At 43.0% G+C, this 17,473-nt stretch overlaps 1 protein-coding gene across 8 annotated transcripts in view; it reads right to left on the bottom strand.

Moving 5' to 3' along the window:
• tead4 (TEA domain transcription factor 4) overlaps positions 1-17,473 on the bottom strand; it is a 38,806-nt gene that overhangs the window by 11,334 nt on the left and 9,999 nt on the right. For 3 of the 8 annotated variants that reach the window (XM_085778559.1, XM_085778561.1, XM_085778560.1), the window contains exons 2-6: positions 16,101-16,501; positions 3,859-3,923; positions 2,791-2,862; positions 1,149-1,283; positions 267-310 (exon numbers count right to left, since the gene is read on the bottom strand). In XM_085778559.1, the coding sequence (XP_085634685.1) occupies positions 267-310; positions 1,149-1,283; positions 2,791-2,862; positions 3,859-3,923; positions 16,101-16,107 (323 nt within the window). In that variant the 5' untranslated portion in view covers positions 16,108-16,501. Of the gene's footprint in view, positions 1-266; positions 311-1,148; positions 1,284-2,790; positions 2,863-3,858; positions 3,924-16,100; positions 16,502-17,473 lie in introns of those variants that run through there. The other 5 variants (XM_085778562.1, XM_085778563.1, XM_085778564.1 and 2 more) reach the window with 3 other exon arrangements.

The following is a 17,473-nucleotide window of genomic DNA, read 5'->3' as shown; positions in this document are numbered from 1 at the left end:
AGACAGACGAGAAGGAGAGGCATGTTATGCACTGTCTCGGCCTCATGACCCCATCTCATATACTAATTGGACTGGCTGACCTCTAAAGATGCAGGGGGCAGAGGGGTATGCTGAATGTCAGACAGCTGAAGACTGTTCTTTGTAATTGCACTGATGTGTTTTAATCTGTTCTGAGATTCGCTTCCTGACTGAAATTTATCTAATGGTTATTAAGCTGATCACATGAAAAATGACTGATGAACACTGTGGAAAGAAGGGCTACTCACTCTTCATGGCCTCCTGGCTGTCCTGGAAGGGCCCCGTGCCAAAACTAGGACAAAAACAAAAGAAAAAGTGTAATTAATTAATTACTCAACATTTGTGTAGTTGTGTCTGTCGTGAGCTGAGAAATGTAAGATATTCAAGCTTAAATGTGTCGTAAAAAAAGGTTTGAAGTTTCTTTACAGGACACACAGTAAACACCTCTATAGGAACTACTTTAACTGATTGATTAATTGAAGTTGTAAAGGGGTCAGTTCATATGTATTCAAACCGCAGGTTCATAAATGTGAATGGTGCAAACCATGTTAAAGGGATAGTTCAACATTTTGGCAAATTGGCCCATTGCCATAACATAATATGGTCTTAGGACTAGGTTCGTTACCTTTAATTGTTGGTGCAAGCCATTTTTAGAACGGCAGAGCAGAGCCGCGAGCTGCTCAGGTTGTGTACAGTATTTGATGAGTTGAGGGAAACCAAGAAATTCCATGAGCCTCCATAGTGTAGCTCTAAGCAGCTCAAGGCTCTGCTCCGCCGTTCTAAAAATAGCTTGCACCGACAATTAAAGGTAACGAACCTACTCCTAACACCATATAGATTATGGCAATGGGCCAATTTGCCAAAATGTTGAACTATCCTTTAAATCTGTAAAATGCTATACATGGATATAAGTTACAATATAAAGTCAACCAACATCCTGGGAAGTGATGGACGTGTATCACTACACACATTGATGGAATAATAACGCGATGTGGAAATAAAACTAACCCTAACACACTTCGGATGAACACATTTTTTTTTTTTTTCATAAATGTGGCTGCTCTAACTGTTCTACTGCTCTGAGTTAATCAACATGCTATGGCGGAGGGGGACAGTGGGCAGGGACTCACCCCACCAGCAGTGGGGTAAGCTGGCCTAGACAGGCCCTGGAGAGCCATCTTGTTCTGGAAAGCCGTGGGTGAGATGATCTGGGCCGAGGACATGGTGGCCATACTCTGCAGCGCCTTGTCTTTGGCAGCCTGGTCCTGGAGAGAGAAGGACAGAGAACGAGGGTGAGACAAACAGACGGTCACGCAAAAGGAGAGTGGTCATCAGACTCCATTTAAGTCAGCTCCCAACATTCACCGGCAACACAGGCAGAGCCCTAAAAGGGGAAGCGAAGGGCCGAGGCCAGCTTGCATCATCGGTGAATCCCTGCCAGGCGGGGAGCTGGAGAGAAGGTGATATTACAGTCAAGGGCCTTTGGGTCAAGAGTTAAGTTTATTGCTTTGGCGGGGGCAAGCCGGTGATGACAACCAGCTCCTGCTGGAGGTCATATTGGAAGACGAGGCGCGCAGCAGGGAGATATCTAAGTATGTTTATCACAATGGAATCAAAATGGCAAATTACGACTGCCACTGAAAAGAGTTTAAAGCAGCCTAGACGATCGCTAGAAAACTTTCTCTCCTATGCTGTGTTGTAAAGCGATACGCCTCTTGTTTTTTGAATCCACTCCTTCAGCAGTTTCCAAACCACAGAGGACTACAAGCACTTGCCGCCCAGCCCTAATGGGCAAGGCCACACGGTGCATTCTTCTTCCCAGAACTGGCGAACACAAGGGCATAGCTGAAATATGGGGGGTACATGTGGTAGGGAGCTCAGTTACACCAAAGACGTATTTAAAAAAGGCCTGTGACAGGGGGCCAACCCTGTGACCGACGCTGGGCTCTGCCAGCTGAACCCTGGTGGCTACCGTCCAAGGTGAGGGGAGAGTCCTGTTGCCTGCTGCCGGTGCGGGTATGCGGATGAGAAATGTAAACTGAGAAAGTACTGGGGGGACAGGGATGTGTAAGCTCTCAGCATACCACACAGGAAAACTTTTATTGAGGTACTTACCACGAGTAATACCTGGAAGGAATAATACAGAGATTAATTTGTTTCCTGACAATTGCGTTTGGTTCATCTTGTTCATAATTGTGCACAGTAAGCCTCGGGGCTCCCAGAAATATGTTCACATTTCATCGAAATGTGTCAGCGTGCCATTTAAAACTAGCATCAATTAGGGAGCGCAATTAAAATAGCCAGTGGTTTGTGCCTTTGTGTTAATGGAATGTGAATACATGGCAGTGCAAGGGGCCATGCATGTTGAAATACCTTTAACAAAACATGAAACTTCATTACGGGAGGAAATAACACAGGGTAATAATGTTTTCAACTTCTTTCCATCTGCTGCTGCTCAACTTGATTAAAATCAGGATAATAACCTCAGCCAATGCAGGCACCACGGCTCCATTATGATCTGAAAACCCTGGATGACTCCATCTCGAATAACGAGGCAACATGCTAATGACAGTCAGACTTTTCCTCCCAGGTAACATGTTGGCAGGAGACCTGTTAAAGTGTCTGTGCATTCGGGTGTTTATTTGTAATTATGAACCTGATGAAGTTCACGTATTGTTAACTCTCCTTTATTCCCCTGAAAATCATGCACAGCAATAAATACTGTAAAAACATTTGCTGAATGTAAAAAGAATAGCAGAGAAGTTGACTCACGTAGCGTACCTTCAGCTTCACCTGGATCTCTCTGGCCTTCCGTCGGGCCAGAACCTGAATGTGACTGGATACCTGGACAACACAGACAACATATAACTGTTGGCACACAAAGTGTTGCCTTTATGGGCCATATAGGAGGAATGATGGTGTTGTCCTTTGCACTGTTGCCGATCATTTTCCAGCTTGAGGTTTTGGTGCCATTTTTTTTTAAATTTCCCACTAAAAACATACTACCTCATTGGAGTACGTTCTACACCCCAGGTACAATACACAGGATGAGTGGGTTTAAAAGTGGATATCTCAAAAGTGAAACACATTAAAACTTAACTACACACACAGCCAGATACAAAAGAAGCCAAGTAGAATGATATGATTTTTTAATATGCATGAACTGACATCATATCTGGATTAAATTAGTTATTTTGCAAAAATGAAAGTATGTCATCTTCCCTAAATGACAACAAATCCTATTTCCCCTCTTTGAATTGCACCGAGTTACTCAACTGTAGTGCAACAGAGCAGTCACTAAGTCTGCTGCTCTGACACCAGCAGGTGTCCCTCTATCTCCCCAACCTGTCCCACCATCCATCTCAGATCTGTGACTGCCACCCCCCTCCCCCACCTCACCCTTATCCCCTCATCTCCACTCATCTCTTCTCATTCTCTCACTGACTCTGCCAGATGACTTAGCAGGGACCCTTTCTCTCCACATCCATCACTGCCCATACATCAGTCCATCTATATCAGATACCATAGTGTGGATAGAGTTCCAAATCCCTAGCGCGTCCCACCTCAGCCTCCCGTACGGATCACCATATTCCCCAGCTTCTTTCCCCTTCTAACAAGCACCAGATCCACGAGGTGGTGAAGAAATAACACCGACACTTGATCCTATAGCATCTGTGCATTGGGCCCTGGCCCTAAATCAATCGTCATGTCCAACTCCGGAGTGGGGGAGGAGGGTGGTGTGGGTACCCGGGGTGCTGGGGCATCATTCAGCAGGACAGGACTTTTTGGAGCGGTTCAAAAATAGGAGCAGATTCAAATGGCATTGGCTCCAGGACTTACCTGCTTTCTGGTCCGCGTCTTCCCTGTGCGAAGTTTGATATACCGTGCAATCAACTCATTTCGTCCTGTAAAGAGTCCAGAGAACATTATTTCAGTCTGACAAAACTAACTGCACAAGTTTTATCTGGACATTTTCCAGAGTTGTCAGCCACAGTGCAACCGGCTTGACATCATGAAATTAATTTGACCGTTAGTTCTCGACTAATTGTCCTTCATATTTCACTGAGAGACAGAATAACATTAAAATGTGAATACAAACATGCAATACTGTAGCATCCAAAAAATAAATGAAGGCAGAATATTAAATAGGAGGTAGAGCAAAGAGCATTTTTCCTCTTTTTTAATTCCATGTTAAATGTCTTACTCGAGATGTTTTTGTTAATATAACATTTTTATGCTGCCCACTTTTATCTGCTACTGTATATCCAACCACATGAAAGATTGTAGCAGCTTGAAAAACCCTGAGGAGATTAAATGTGTAATAAAATAAAATAATAATGAAACAATCATTTAAATAATTACATTAAATATAACAATATGTACCCACATTTACAGATACAGGGAAAAAGGAGGGGAGATGTAGAGAGCATGATCTAAGTGAGGAGGAATTAAAAATGTTTACCAAAGCTAACTATTAACTCATCAGTGAGCCTGCATGTTCGGCCAAACCAGAGCACAAGAGACAGAGGAATGAGGGAATGTATATGTGTACTGTATATCTCTGTTTCTGTTTTTGCACAAGGAGCTGAAGTCACTGTATAATTAGCTAAATTTGCTGCCTGTGTGTGTGTGCACATGTTTAGAAGAGTTTGCATGCATGCACATATAGAGACGCATGTGCAAACACACGTGCTCGAAGCAAGAGTCACGGCTGTCGAGTGTGTCATCGCTGAAAACTGCAAGTGTAAGTGTAATACTAAGTATATACATCTGTCTGTGTGAGAGCTTGCGTCAGTTTCTGTCTGTCCCCCCCCCCCGGGTATACACCGAGCCTGTGTTTCTACAGTGAGTGTGTGTGTCTGTACGCTGCCACTGCTGAACTGCTGACAGACAGGTCACATTGGCAGAGCAGGTGGAGGCCGCAGCCATGAGATCCTGCGACCGGACTCAGGACAGACACGGCACAGGCCACTGACCAAAGGGGGCCCAGTCTGGTGAGGCTGCCAGGCAGCTGGCGTGTGTGTCAATGTTTATGGAATATGCCTTTACGCCCACAGTAAATCTTGGGCTCGTTCCCCGCCAACCACGGTGTCGGGTTACAGCGGAGGGCAACGGTCATGTGGCTTTTTTCACCGTCTTCACCCAAACTACAGTAAAACCTCTCGATTAGAGGCTAAAATGGAAAAAAAAAAACTGTTGCACAACGACAGACAAAGGGTTTAATGGGTTAAATTTAGAACCAGGATATAAAGCAATATGGCTGTATAAACACTCCAGCTTATTGTAAAGGGAATACATGCAAAAAGTGATGGAATGACAGGTATGTGACTCAATATTTGACAAAAAAATAACTTAACTGTTTCTGTTTGCAGCTTCTAAAAGCTGTTGTTCAGTGGATCTGAACCAAAACAAGCCATCTAAATATGTCATATTGCTCTCTGGGAAATTATGGGAAAGATATGGACAAAGTGTCAGAGTAATCTCAGCAATAACCAATTAATTATAAATAGGAAGAATCATTTACAGCAGCCATACATCTGGGATCAGCACCTTTACAAAGAGGAACTAAAGGAACAAGACAAACACAAGATCAGTTTCAGAGTGAATCACACAACTCTTGCACTCAGAGGACATCTCTCACGCTCCCCCACACCCCCCCCCCCCCACACACACACACACACACACACACACAGTCATACAAGACTTTGCTTGACTTTGCACCACCTCTTAAACACGGTCATTTTTCCCTTGGCACCACATCTCCATGTGAATTAACACACAGATCAGTCACGACACACAACCGGTACGAACCCGTCAGATTTTCCCCGGCATAGCGGAGCTCGGGGTCAGACCTCACAGTGCTCCACACAACCAGCCAATCAAGTGACCCCCCCACATGATGAAAAGAAGAAAACTGACACCCAGCTGAACCCTCATCAGAAATTTCGTCAGCCAATAAAAGTGATCAGATTCTGCGCGGAATGCAAAACACGGTTTCTTCCCTGTGCTCGTGTGAACTGGTCGTCTGGTCCCTGCACTTGGCTGGAGGCACTGATAGAGGCCATCATCACTTCTGACTGACTTTCCTCCTTATTGCTCATGATTTTCCAGTCATATTCTATCTATAATATAATTTGTACATATTGGATAAAGGGATCTTTAACTGTCAAATCAGGATAATTTAAAATAAAAAAACACTTTATCCTCTGGCTCTGTCTGCATCATTTCCACTGCAATCAACAAAGTAACTGGAAACACAGCAACACCATGACATGCAGTCAGACAGGGCAACAAAAACACCAGCAGTCGGACGATGAGACAGGATGTAAACAAGCCAACAGTTTAGTCAGGTTGTCTAAACAGTTTATTCTGAGGTAAAGCTGAAAGTGAACGCAACCATTATGTTGTTAATAAACTCTGTGAGTTCACAGCTTCAGTAAGAGGGGTTATGTAAAGGTTACTGGAAACTGTGCAGGATTATTATTTCTCATTATACCTAATAATACAGTAATATGCATCATAATTAGTCTATTTTTGAGTTTTCTCTGTCAAATTAATTTGGAATTCCTTTGAAAAATTTTAAAATTTCATGTGTTTTTTGCTCTGTGTGACTTTATAGGCCAAGACTGACTGAGGTTTTCGGAAGAGCGGGAATCACATCTCCTGGAAATCTCTCCACAGCCTGCAGAATAACTGTATGGAAGCAACGGCAAACTCTATATCTCAAAAAGTGTTAAAACTGTTGTGATTATACAACAGAGTGATATTATTTGTGAATCAGTGAATGAATCAGTGTTGGCTTGAGAAGCAAAAGAGGAAAAAAAGTGGTCAATATTAGTCCCTGTAAAGCTGCAGTCCCTGAAACACACACACATACTAACCAGCTGTAGAACTGCCTTTGTGTGAAGCTTTTGTGGACTAAACCCCTCTCTCAAATGCTGTCTACTTCGGTTTATACACACAGTCGCACACAGAGATATAGACATAAATTCACACACACAGTTAAGACATTCATTCTGTCTCAATCTTATTTTCCTTTCAGGACTGAAACTCCTCAACCGTTCACAGTTTATCAGGAGGTGCACTTGCCGGCCGATTGTTCGAGCCTCTAAATACATATTTCTTTAATTCCCTGGGGATTAAGAAAGAGTTCCACATTTCCTCGCAATCAAACTCTTGAAAAGGCGAACAGAGAGCTTTGCTCAAATGAACATTAAGTTGGCTGTATCGAGTTCCTCACATTACAGCAGCAAGTTCCTCCAGCTCCCAGCACTTTATCTTGTGGAGACTTCACTCGGCGTACAGTAAGATGTACATGCTGTATCCAATCCAATAGGGATTTTCAAAGTAGCAGACACAGATGCGCGAACATGTCTCCACAGATGAATGAAAAGCTCGTTGTGAATTCAGAAAAGCAGCTCCTTCTTTTCATTTGGCGGCCACACAGTTGTGAAACTATGTTATGGATTTATCCAAACTCGGTCGACCTGTGAGGAACCAAGTTACCACATGGACGAGGAGACGAGAGCGTGAAAAATGTATAAATTAGAGCTGTAATGTTCCTCTGTGAAAACGCTAACGTATCTGTTCAGCAGGATGGATAACAAAGCTATGAGCTATTATTGTTGCTTTTCTTTGTCCCTTCTCTCTCTTTTTCTTTTTTTTTAGGCATCTTGGGGTTTTGCTCCAACACTATTTTGTTGAAAATGCATAATGACAAATAAATCTTAATCTTGCCAAATCTGGCATGATAGCAGATCCCTCAGGGTTAAAACATGTTAAAAAGGCAGCTGTGACAGTTAGATGGTAGGGTTAAGTAAGGGGGTAAGAGAATACATTATGTCAATGACTGGGCTTGGCAAAATAGTCACCTAAGGATTGGTGCATATGCATATATACACCCTGAAAACTTGCTCTGAGACTGTGGAACAACCTTGCCGAGGAAATCAGGACAGCTGAATCTGTGACCTCCTTTTAGTCTGGACTTTTATCAGAGACCTTTTCCTGGTTTTATTCTCCAGTCAACTGTTTTATTTAAAATCTCTCTGCATTGGCTTTTATACATGTAATTGTTTTATCTGTTTTCCCTATATTGATTTTATGTCTCTGCCTTTTGTCTGACACTTTGAAAATGCTTTATTAATACAGATCATCCTTATTATGTACAAACATACAAGTGCCTTCTGGGCCATAATGATTTAATAAGGTATTCTACCACCAGCAGTGCAAACGACACGCAGTTTTATCGACCGTATCCACATTCAAAATTAGCCAGATATGTATTGCAAGCATTAAACAGCTTCCTTAATGGGCTGTCGAAGCGGGTTTGCTTCATGTACTTGTATCAGATGCCCTACCACTCCTAGAGTGAGCGGTTGGGGAAGGGCCCATCAAAAATACCCTCCAACACACCCATGAGATCAGAGAGGGGACTCAGTCACACACCGATGAGATCATGATATCCAATGGGAGCAGCTCAGACGGAGAACCTGTGCCAGCAGAGGCTGCAGGAAAGTCAGTAGGAACATTATACCATCACCCACTGGTCCACAGTTTGATGTTGTTTATCACACCGCCTGCAGTCACGGACTTGTCTGGCGGAAATCTGATTCTGGAAAAATGTCTTAAGGGCATGAAAAATGACCGCAGCAGAAGCAAAGTCAAGTGTTGCAGAGTTGGGGACACTGCTGAGTTGTGACATGCAGGAAACACTTATTTATAAGAAATATTTCTCTGGCTGTTACACGTTGCTTCAGTATCCACATGGCCAGGGTTAGAACTGTATTTAAAGCACCTCTTCACTTTTAAAAGTTTCCCTGGCTGAGCGATATTGTATCCTGCAACTTTTTTCACCTATGACTAACTCAACCTGTGTAACGTTTGATTAATTCTCCAGCCAGAAGTGCTAATTACAGAATGACGCAGCCAGTTTAATGTGATGTCCTCACAAGTAAAACCTGGCTATGTTTTATATGAGCTGGATAGAGTGTTGTGGAGTCAGGTGTGTTACGTATTTCTTCCCAGAACTGCAACAGAAAAAATCCTTTTGGTTAAATAATAGAATGTGTCGCCTATCTTTTATCTTTGCATACAACATGACAGGGAGAACAACTCCTTGCTCCCATGTTAAACAGAGGTTTTTCATGAAAGTGACAAATAATCTGAATTTGAATATGAATTTGATATCATGTTCTTAAATGTAACTTCACCCGACTACATAAAACTCAATGGTTTACTTTCATGCTGTGGCACTAAAAGTGTGTTGGCAGCTCAAAGAGAATGTTTGACTATGGCATAAACACTATATCAACATAACATGTGGATCACTCAGATGACGGCCGACTGGTTCATGAGGTCATGTCGGTGCTGATCCAACATCCCTTCAAGGTGGTGGATTTGGAGCGGACCACTGGAATAGCAAGTTAACATTTGACCCCAAATCCACACAAGTACAAAAGAAAACAACCACACAAACATCTGTGAGGAAAATCTAAATAATATGTCACATTCACTCGTGGAGTGAGGTGATGCTGAAGGGCCGCCGGCCTCCTCCTCCTCCTCTGGCCTGTTGGAGGTCAAAGAGAGGTGCACAGGGTGAGTGAAGGCGGCCTGCAGTGTCCAACCACTGGGGCCTGGTTGGTTGTAAATCTGCCCTTTGCCCATGTGGCTGCGGTCATCACTGGCCTGATCTGATCTCTCTCTCTCTTTCTCTCTCTTTCCTTCTCAGTCTCTCTCTCTCTCTCAGCCCAGTGCATTCCTCACATTCCTATATACTGACTGGTCCGCACCGGGTCTTACATCTGCTGCTCCAACATCACCCCATGAGTCCATGTCCTGTTTGTGTGCGTGTTCAACAACAACTCTATGTACAGAGAATCTACTCTATTTCAAAATAAACCCCAACCCTTAAATTATGTTTTAGATTATAATTAACATTAAATCCAATGAGTCAGTCATCTCTGTATTTCCTTGTATGAGCTTTGCTATGTTTAGGTCTGTGGCAGAATGTTTCTGTTATTGTTGTTGTTGTTTAGGTTTCATGCCAATTATCATTTATGCTAATCTGTCATTTCTAATTGTAATTAATTAAAATGTATCATTTCTAATAATATTTTTTTTAATATAATTTATGCTAATGATCATGTGCTCAGTGTGTGTAAGCGCAGTTGTGCATGTATGTGTAACTGCCATCCTGTGTGGAGGCACATCTGCCAGCCATACGTTTTCCCTCTGCACCACATATGCCCCACTTTGTCTGCACAGGAAAACAAAGGTCACATTTAGGCTGCAGGAATGTCTTGGCTGGGTGTCATTTCCCCTCTGATAGAGCCTGGACGCAGCCTACTGAAAAGACTTCTATGAAGCCTCCACACCAGCAGCCAGTCAGAGACTACATTAGGACAGATGCAGCAGCTCAGCTGGTGGAGGTTCACTCAGTATGTGTAGTTTGATCGTTATAATTATATACTATAATATACTATTAATAAAAAAGTTAGAACTGGCATCAATGGCATTTAAGTTATGGCATTTTAGTTAATTTCTTTGTGACTGACTGTACTTTTTTTTTTCACTAAAAAATAAATTGATCTGCTGTTGTTTTTTTATTCCCCAATTATAATTTACAAATTTACAAAAATAAAATTAACAAATAATAAAGAGATTCACAAAATCTAAGAATGGTGCCTGTGTGAATGAAATAATGTTAAACTTGCAATAACTATTTTCTCAGTATGTGCTGCTACAGACTTTTTTTTTTTTCTTAAATAAAAGGAATCTAGTTACTTTTCACAAAAAATATTTTTGAATTCAGGCATACAAAACAGACACAGCGACAGACGCAGTGTGCAGTTGACACATTTCCAATTAATTCATTTCAAGTAATCGGCAGGTCAGCTGAACGTTAAGACAATTTAACATGTGCCAAATCAAGTTTCAAGTCATAAAGAAATGGGGTTTATATCTTGAGTCATCTCTCACTGCGTCCATAAACACAGTTCTATAAAATGATTATTTCCCATCTCTTATTGTCCCAGTGTGTGTCAGTCCTTCTCTGACTGTCTCTCACAGGTGTTATTTAAGCTGGCAGAAGCCAAAGCTTCCTGTCTGCAGAGACGCGCAGAGACCTCCACTCATCAGCGCCGTAACCACATGCATTGCTGTCAGGAGCCAAATCTAAAGTTTGCTCTTGATTTCTGACAAAGTATAGTATTTCTAGCCGAGGAGTAAATTTAACAGTTGTCATGTTATATTAACACAACCTGCCACAAGTGTCTTTGCAATTACAGAGATTTATGCCAAGGCAGTTTGCACGAGGCTGGACGTATGCTAATCGCATAGACAGATCAACAGATGTCTGCTCTGTAAGGAGCCTTCTACCCTCCACATTGTTGGTCTGAGACGTCTAGATGAAGTGACAGGGACCGACCGCGGTTACATGGCTGCCAATGCTCACCACGGTTGGTCTCTGGGTTGCTCTGTGAGATACAGACGACGAGTGTATAGAGAAAGAGAGTGATAGAGATGGAGGGAGCAGTGCCTAGATTCCAGGAGTTCATTATCAGCAGGGGAGTTCCTCGAAAACCTGACAGAGAGCAACCAGAAGAGTTTTTAATAATTGCTGCTGCAGACAGCCTTAGGTCCTGTTCAAATGTGTTTTAGCATTCACGTGCTGTCATTAATTTAATATTAACGTCTATTGCCTTTCAGTGGAATCATGTGATGATGTGGACAAAAACAAAAAAAATCAAGTACTTATGTGTTGCACAACTGCACGTCTACCAACAGAGAGCAGAGATGTGATTACAAGGAAGGAAACCACTTGAAAACACCGGCTCTTCAGGAGGTCAACGGGTCAAGGTCACTGGTGAATCTCTCACTCTACTGCCAGAGTTTAAACCTGGGTGAGGACTCGCTGTTGCTTTCCGCCGACCTCTTCTAATCACATTCTTAACGAGGATCGCCCTCAGATGAAAACATATTTGCGTGGCCTGACAAAAAAACATAAAAAAACAACAACAAATGTGTTGACACAAGCCAAGCTGAGTGGAAGCTGTGATTCATTGTGTGGGTATTCTTTGTCCCGCGCTGACAGAAAAACACGCCAGCTACTGAGAGTCGACTTGATCCACGTCTCTCTATCTCCTCTGCTTCCACAGGAACCGAGACGCATTCAAATGTGAGAAACGGTGCCTCGCTAACAGATGTGAGGAAATCGAGTGTGAAGAAACCAAACAGCTGCATAAAACATGATGTGGTGCAAGATTTAATGTAGCTAAATAAAAAAAATGATTCAAAAGGCATCATGAAATAAAACAATTACAATTGCAAAAGAGGCCCCCATAAATCCATATGGCAGTTATATAGCAGCAAATAAACAGGGAACATAATCATATTTCTAATGGCACATTCTTTTAGTGAGAGCTGTCAGCACGTTGGTTTCCACCGCACAAAGTTTTTGGGACTGTTTTTCCATTATTGCAGCATGAGGCCTTCAGTCCGACTACAGGGCACGTCTCTCGCTGAGAGCCACACAAGGCAGGAAATGTTTTCTTTGGCAGATGCATGTCAAATTACCCCCGGAGCACATAACGGCCACAATATCCGTGACACCGTCCCTAATAAGCGAGCTAATAGGTCTATTGAGTAATGGGCGCGAGGGCCAGTGCTATGCACAGCATTATGGGAAAGAAATGCGGCGAATGTACATGGAATATGGGGTAAAAACATTCCATTCAATTTGGGAATTTACAATGGAGAAGGCAATCCGAACACATTCCTTTTGTTTCGCTGCTGGGAGACTCAATATCATATTGTTTGGTGAAAAATGGCATTCATTCCTCAAAGGGGAATTCAACCTGAAATTCGGAGTATGTCGCTCTTGGTCAATGGGTTTTTTTTTTCTTTTTTTCCTAGGAGTTTGTTTTGTCTACGTGTTGATATTTATCCTGTGCAAGGACACCAAGTAACATCTCAAATCGTCGCTTCACCATTTCATGTGCAGCGTTCAGAGATATTCTCAGCTGATATTTGATTTGTCTGCGTGATTTAAGACCACCCATCAGCGCTCTAACAGCATTAACAACACTAAAGACCTTCAAAGTGGCTTTGCATTGATTGTGGTGGCTTGAATGACTTGAGTTGTTGGCCACTTGTGACCCCGGGGATGGCGATAAAAGGGGAGGACCGTGGGGCTGGGAGGGAAAAAGCCAGTTCGAGCTGTTCACGGGGGCAACGGGGGCAAAGCTCGGGGGGCCGCGCACATCAGGCCTCGGTCTTGCTTGCCTCATTTCTCGAGTCATAAATCTGGATTTGCAGCGAGGCCGCGAGGTTGAACTCAGGGAGCAGCTGGGGGTGAGCTGAAAGGCAGACGGGCTGAGAGTGGCAGCAGAAGGGGGGGGGGGCGTTGTTCATAAAGGACAAAGACAGACAGGGACACTGAGACAAAGAGATGTGAGGAGTTAAATCACAGAAGACCTCTACCTTTATCAACCTGCAGCACACACATATCCACACACACACACACAGACACACACACGGTGGACAGGTGTGAGAGTGGTCTGCTGAGTCCAGAGGCCACGCAAGACAGCACAGCCCACCTTGGTGTTTATTTGTCCCCCCGCCCGCCTCCTCCTCCTCTCCTCCAGGCGTTCAAAGGGTAAACGTCTATTCTGGTTTAGGGTTACAGCCGAGCTGCCTTGAACCCTCAGGCTCCCAAGCACACATGCCATTCCTGGCGGGCCAACGCGCTCCCTGGCGCATCACCTGCCCCTGACCCCCACTGGGAGGAAGGGGCACCTCAGTGCCTGCCTTGCCAAGAATCTCCCCCACCACCACCACCACCTTTGTCCACCCAGCCACACCATGAGCCACCTGCCCCCTCTCCCCCCTGACCCCCCTCCTCCTCCAACTATTATTACAGGCTTTATAAGGGTTTAAGTGTTGATCGGAGGATGGCCATGACCTCAATAGGTGGCTAAGCTAGGCTAGGCAGACCTAACAGTTAAAGGAGCTGTCTGGCGCAGTGACAAAACGAGGCGATGACAGAGGCTGTCTGATAGTGCCACTACCTCCATCCGCCCCGTTTTTTCCACCGAGCAGATCCACTATCACACAGTCAGGCAGGAGGACGCTCCGCAGCCAGAGCCATCTGTTACCAGACGTCTTTCAGCGAGATGCCGTGGAGGAATGTCGCTTCACCTTCCGAACACCTGTTTGGCAGTGACATTATCCAAAGATTCAGTGAGGAAATACCTACAGGGTAGATATTCAGTTCTTTAACCTCAAATCATCGTCAAATGTGAGGTAATAAACAATCAGAGCGGGGCATATCAAGAAATCAGCCGCTCTGTAGTCAAATAAGAAGAACAATGAGATAATTCATCAAGCTACTAAATCCCTGCATTACTCCGGATTGATTTTACCTGAAGCAGCAACACGCAAAATAAACAGCCGTGCCATTTAATTACACGCATTGCACTCTGGGTAGGAAGTGAGAAAGGGCTCCTCTAAAGATGTTTATGGTGAGCGATTCATTTCGGTAACAGGAATACTGTAAAGTGCTTTCCACTCTCACAGCCAGAGATACAATGAGACAGAGGTCTGGCCAAGAAAATGACTCAGCTAAATATCGCTGCTTCTGATGTGAGATGAACAAACTCTGCCTGATGGCCATGTTGCGTAGAAGAGGAAGGAGTGATATGAGTGCGCGCGCCCTTGCGTCTGACACATCGCCCCCCGTCGCACCGCACTGTAACGTTACGGGACCAAGTGGCGCTGACAGCTGTGCAGGAAGCAGGAGTGATGTGAAACATGAACACAAGGAGTGGTGGTTAATGGGTGTGTGTGTGTGTGTGTGTGTGTGTGTGTGTGTGTGGGAGAGACTGTGTGAAACTAATTGTTTGACCATATGAAGTAAAATTTAGTGGGGAGTGAGTATACTGTATATTTCTTTTTTTCCACAACACAGGAGATGTCAAGTATCAGTTAATAAGAAATAAATATTTGGTAACACTTTATTTGACGCCTATCTCTATAACACATTATAACCTATATACTTATAACTATAGTTATAAACAATCATAAATGCTTATTGTTATAAAGCCTTATGATAATTCATGAGTGTTCATAATGTTCACGTCTATAAGCCAATTATAACACATTATAACTATATTTATAATGCATTATCGATGTGGGCATTGTCAGTGAGTTACTAACAATTATAACGTATTATAATTTCAGGAGTGCAAATGTTTTACTTGAGTGCAAATGTTTGACTAATCTTATAAATTCTTTTAACTAATTTCGAAAATCAAATTGTTTTTTGTTTTGTTTGTTTGTTTGTTTATTTGTTTTGTGTTTTTTAATTAATGTGACTATGTGTTGAAACTACAGTATGTGCTGTCATTCTTGGCCAGGTCTCTCTTGCAAAAGAGATCTTGGATCTCAATGGGACAAACCTGGTTAAATAAAAGGTTATACTAATAATACCTGACCTTATAAGTCATGATAAAATGTTTTATAGTGTCTTATGATTATTGTTATAAAGCATTTTGATCATTTATGAGTGTTTATAACTATAGTTATACAGTGCTATAACTGCATTATAACTCATTATAAGTATGGTTATAATCCATTATAGAGAAAGGCTTCAAATAAAGTGTTACCCTATTTATTTCACTGCAGATGAATTTATCATCAACTTCTCATTCACATATCATAAAATCTAAAGCGCTACATACCAATGGTTTAACAGAGCCGTTTTTCACAGCAGCAAAGGTTATTGTTATTTCTTTAAATTCCTCTTCAAACTGCATGTTCAGACTTTGTAGCCATTGATATGGCTTGATATGAGTTCAGACTGTAAGGAATGTAGCCTATAGACATTTTTCATGCAGGACATTTTGCATGAAAAATTTAAGATTTATAATTATTGTTCTAAGAAAATAGACCATAACTCTCTGACTAACTTGAATTTAAGGTATTTCCTCAACCCTGGACTGCAAGTCAGCAGGTCCCCAGGCCTTGTGCTTATCATCACACTGGAGAGGAAGAAGGTGGACAGAAGACGAAAGGGGTGGGCGTACCGTACATCTTGCCCTCATCAGAGAGGATGATCTTCCTGCGGCCACATGGGGGGTAGATGGCCAGGGCCTCCTGGAAGCTCTGCTCGATGTCCGGGCTCCACACGCCCTCTGCATCGTTCTCCAGGGGTTTGTCGAGTCCGTCCCCCAGCTCCTCGCTCCCACCCCTGGGGGAGGGAGCCTGCACCCACTCCGCAGACGTGGTTGGAGGACGGAGAGGGGACCCACAGAGCTGGGGGGGTGGAGGGTCAGGGGCCGGGGGCCGGGGGGAGGTGAGGGCCGGAGACGACGGAGGAGGAGGAGGCTGCAGGGAGCGGAGCGGCTTGTATGAAATCCACAGGTGTGATGATGATGATAATGATGATGATGATGGTGATGGTGAGCCTGGATGTGGCAGGACTGTCCTGTGGAAGGAAGAGAAAGAAGATTAACTGATGTGTTTCTGTGTAAGGAGGAAGTTTCTGAAATCCTGAACCTCCGTGAGAAGGACTTCTCGGGTTGCTCTTCTACAAACATATTTTTTGTGAAACAATAACACAAACCTTTCTGACATAATCACATGTTCTCCCTGTGACCTTCATTCAAGCAATCAAGCATGCAATCTTTATACAGAAAACACACACATGAAGGAGAAAAGGGAATACATAATAAGTAATCGAAAGGGCTGCCACTAAGATTTGTCATCAAGATCAAATTTATCAATGAATCGTTTAGGCTTTAACCCGGTGTTTTTCAACCTTGGGGTTGGGACCCCATGTGGGGTCGCCTGGAATTCAAATGGGGTCACCTGAAATGACTAGTAATTGATAAAAAAGACTAATAAAAATATTTTTAAACTAATTATTATTCATTTTAAAATTATGATTAAAAACACCACACACAATATTAAACAAATACCGGTATATTCGATAATTTTACTTTCTCAAAATATAAATCAAGTTCAAATAAAACGCAGCAAATATCTGAGCTTGTGCATCTTGAATGACGGCAGTCACCAGAAATTTGTGATATCAAAATGGGGTCATGAGCCACAAAAAGGTTGGGAACCACTGCTTTAACCTGTCAGGTCGTTCACCTTAACCAAAGGTGGTCTATCTGTCTGCAGAGTAGTTAAAGATACTAAATTACGGGTACAATTCTCACATCAAAGTTCAAATTAATCAAATTAATCAACTGTAAAATGTAATTGATGTAAGACCGACACTTCACGCCACATTACAGTACCGTATGATTCATTCACAAAAGCAGCTTTTCAGGGATGGTCTCATAAACTCCACCAAAGTCAGACCAACAAGGATTTATATGTGGTTTGTTGAATAAATACTCCTGAGCAGCTGGTTAGCGTCCTAGCTGCTCCACTGTCACGTGAACGTTGT

Source organism: Trachurus japonicus, chromosome 6 (assembly GCF_045865225.1).
Source record: "Trachurus japonicus isolate A0001 chromosome 6, Traja_1.0".
Classification (NCBI taxonomy): Eukaryota; Metazoa; Chordata; class Actinopteri; order Carangiformes; family Carangidae; genus Trachurus; species Trachurus japonicus.
The sequence above is the reverse complement of the archived record's forward strand: the minus strand, read 5'-3'. Positions and strand labels throughout refer to the sequence as shown.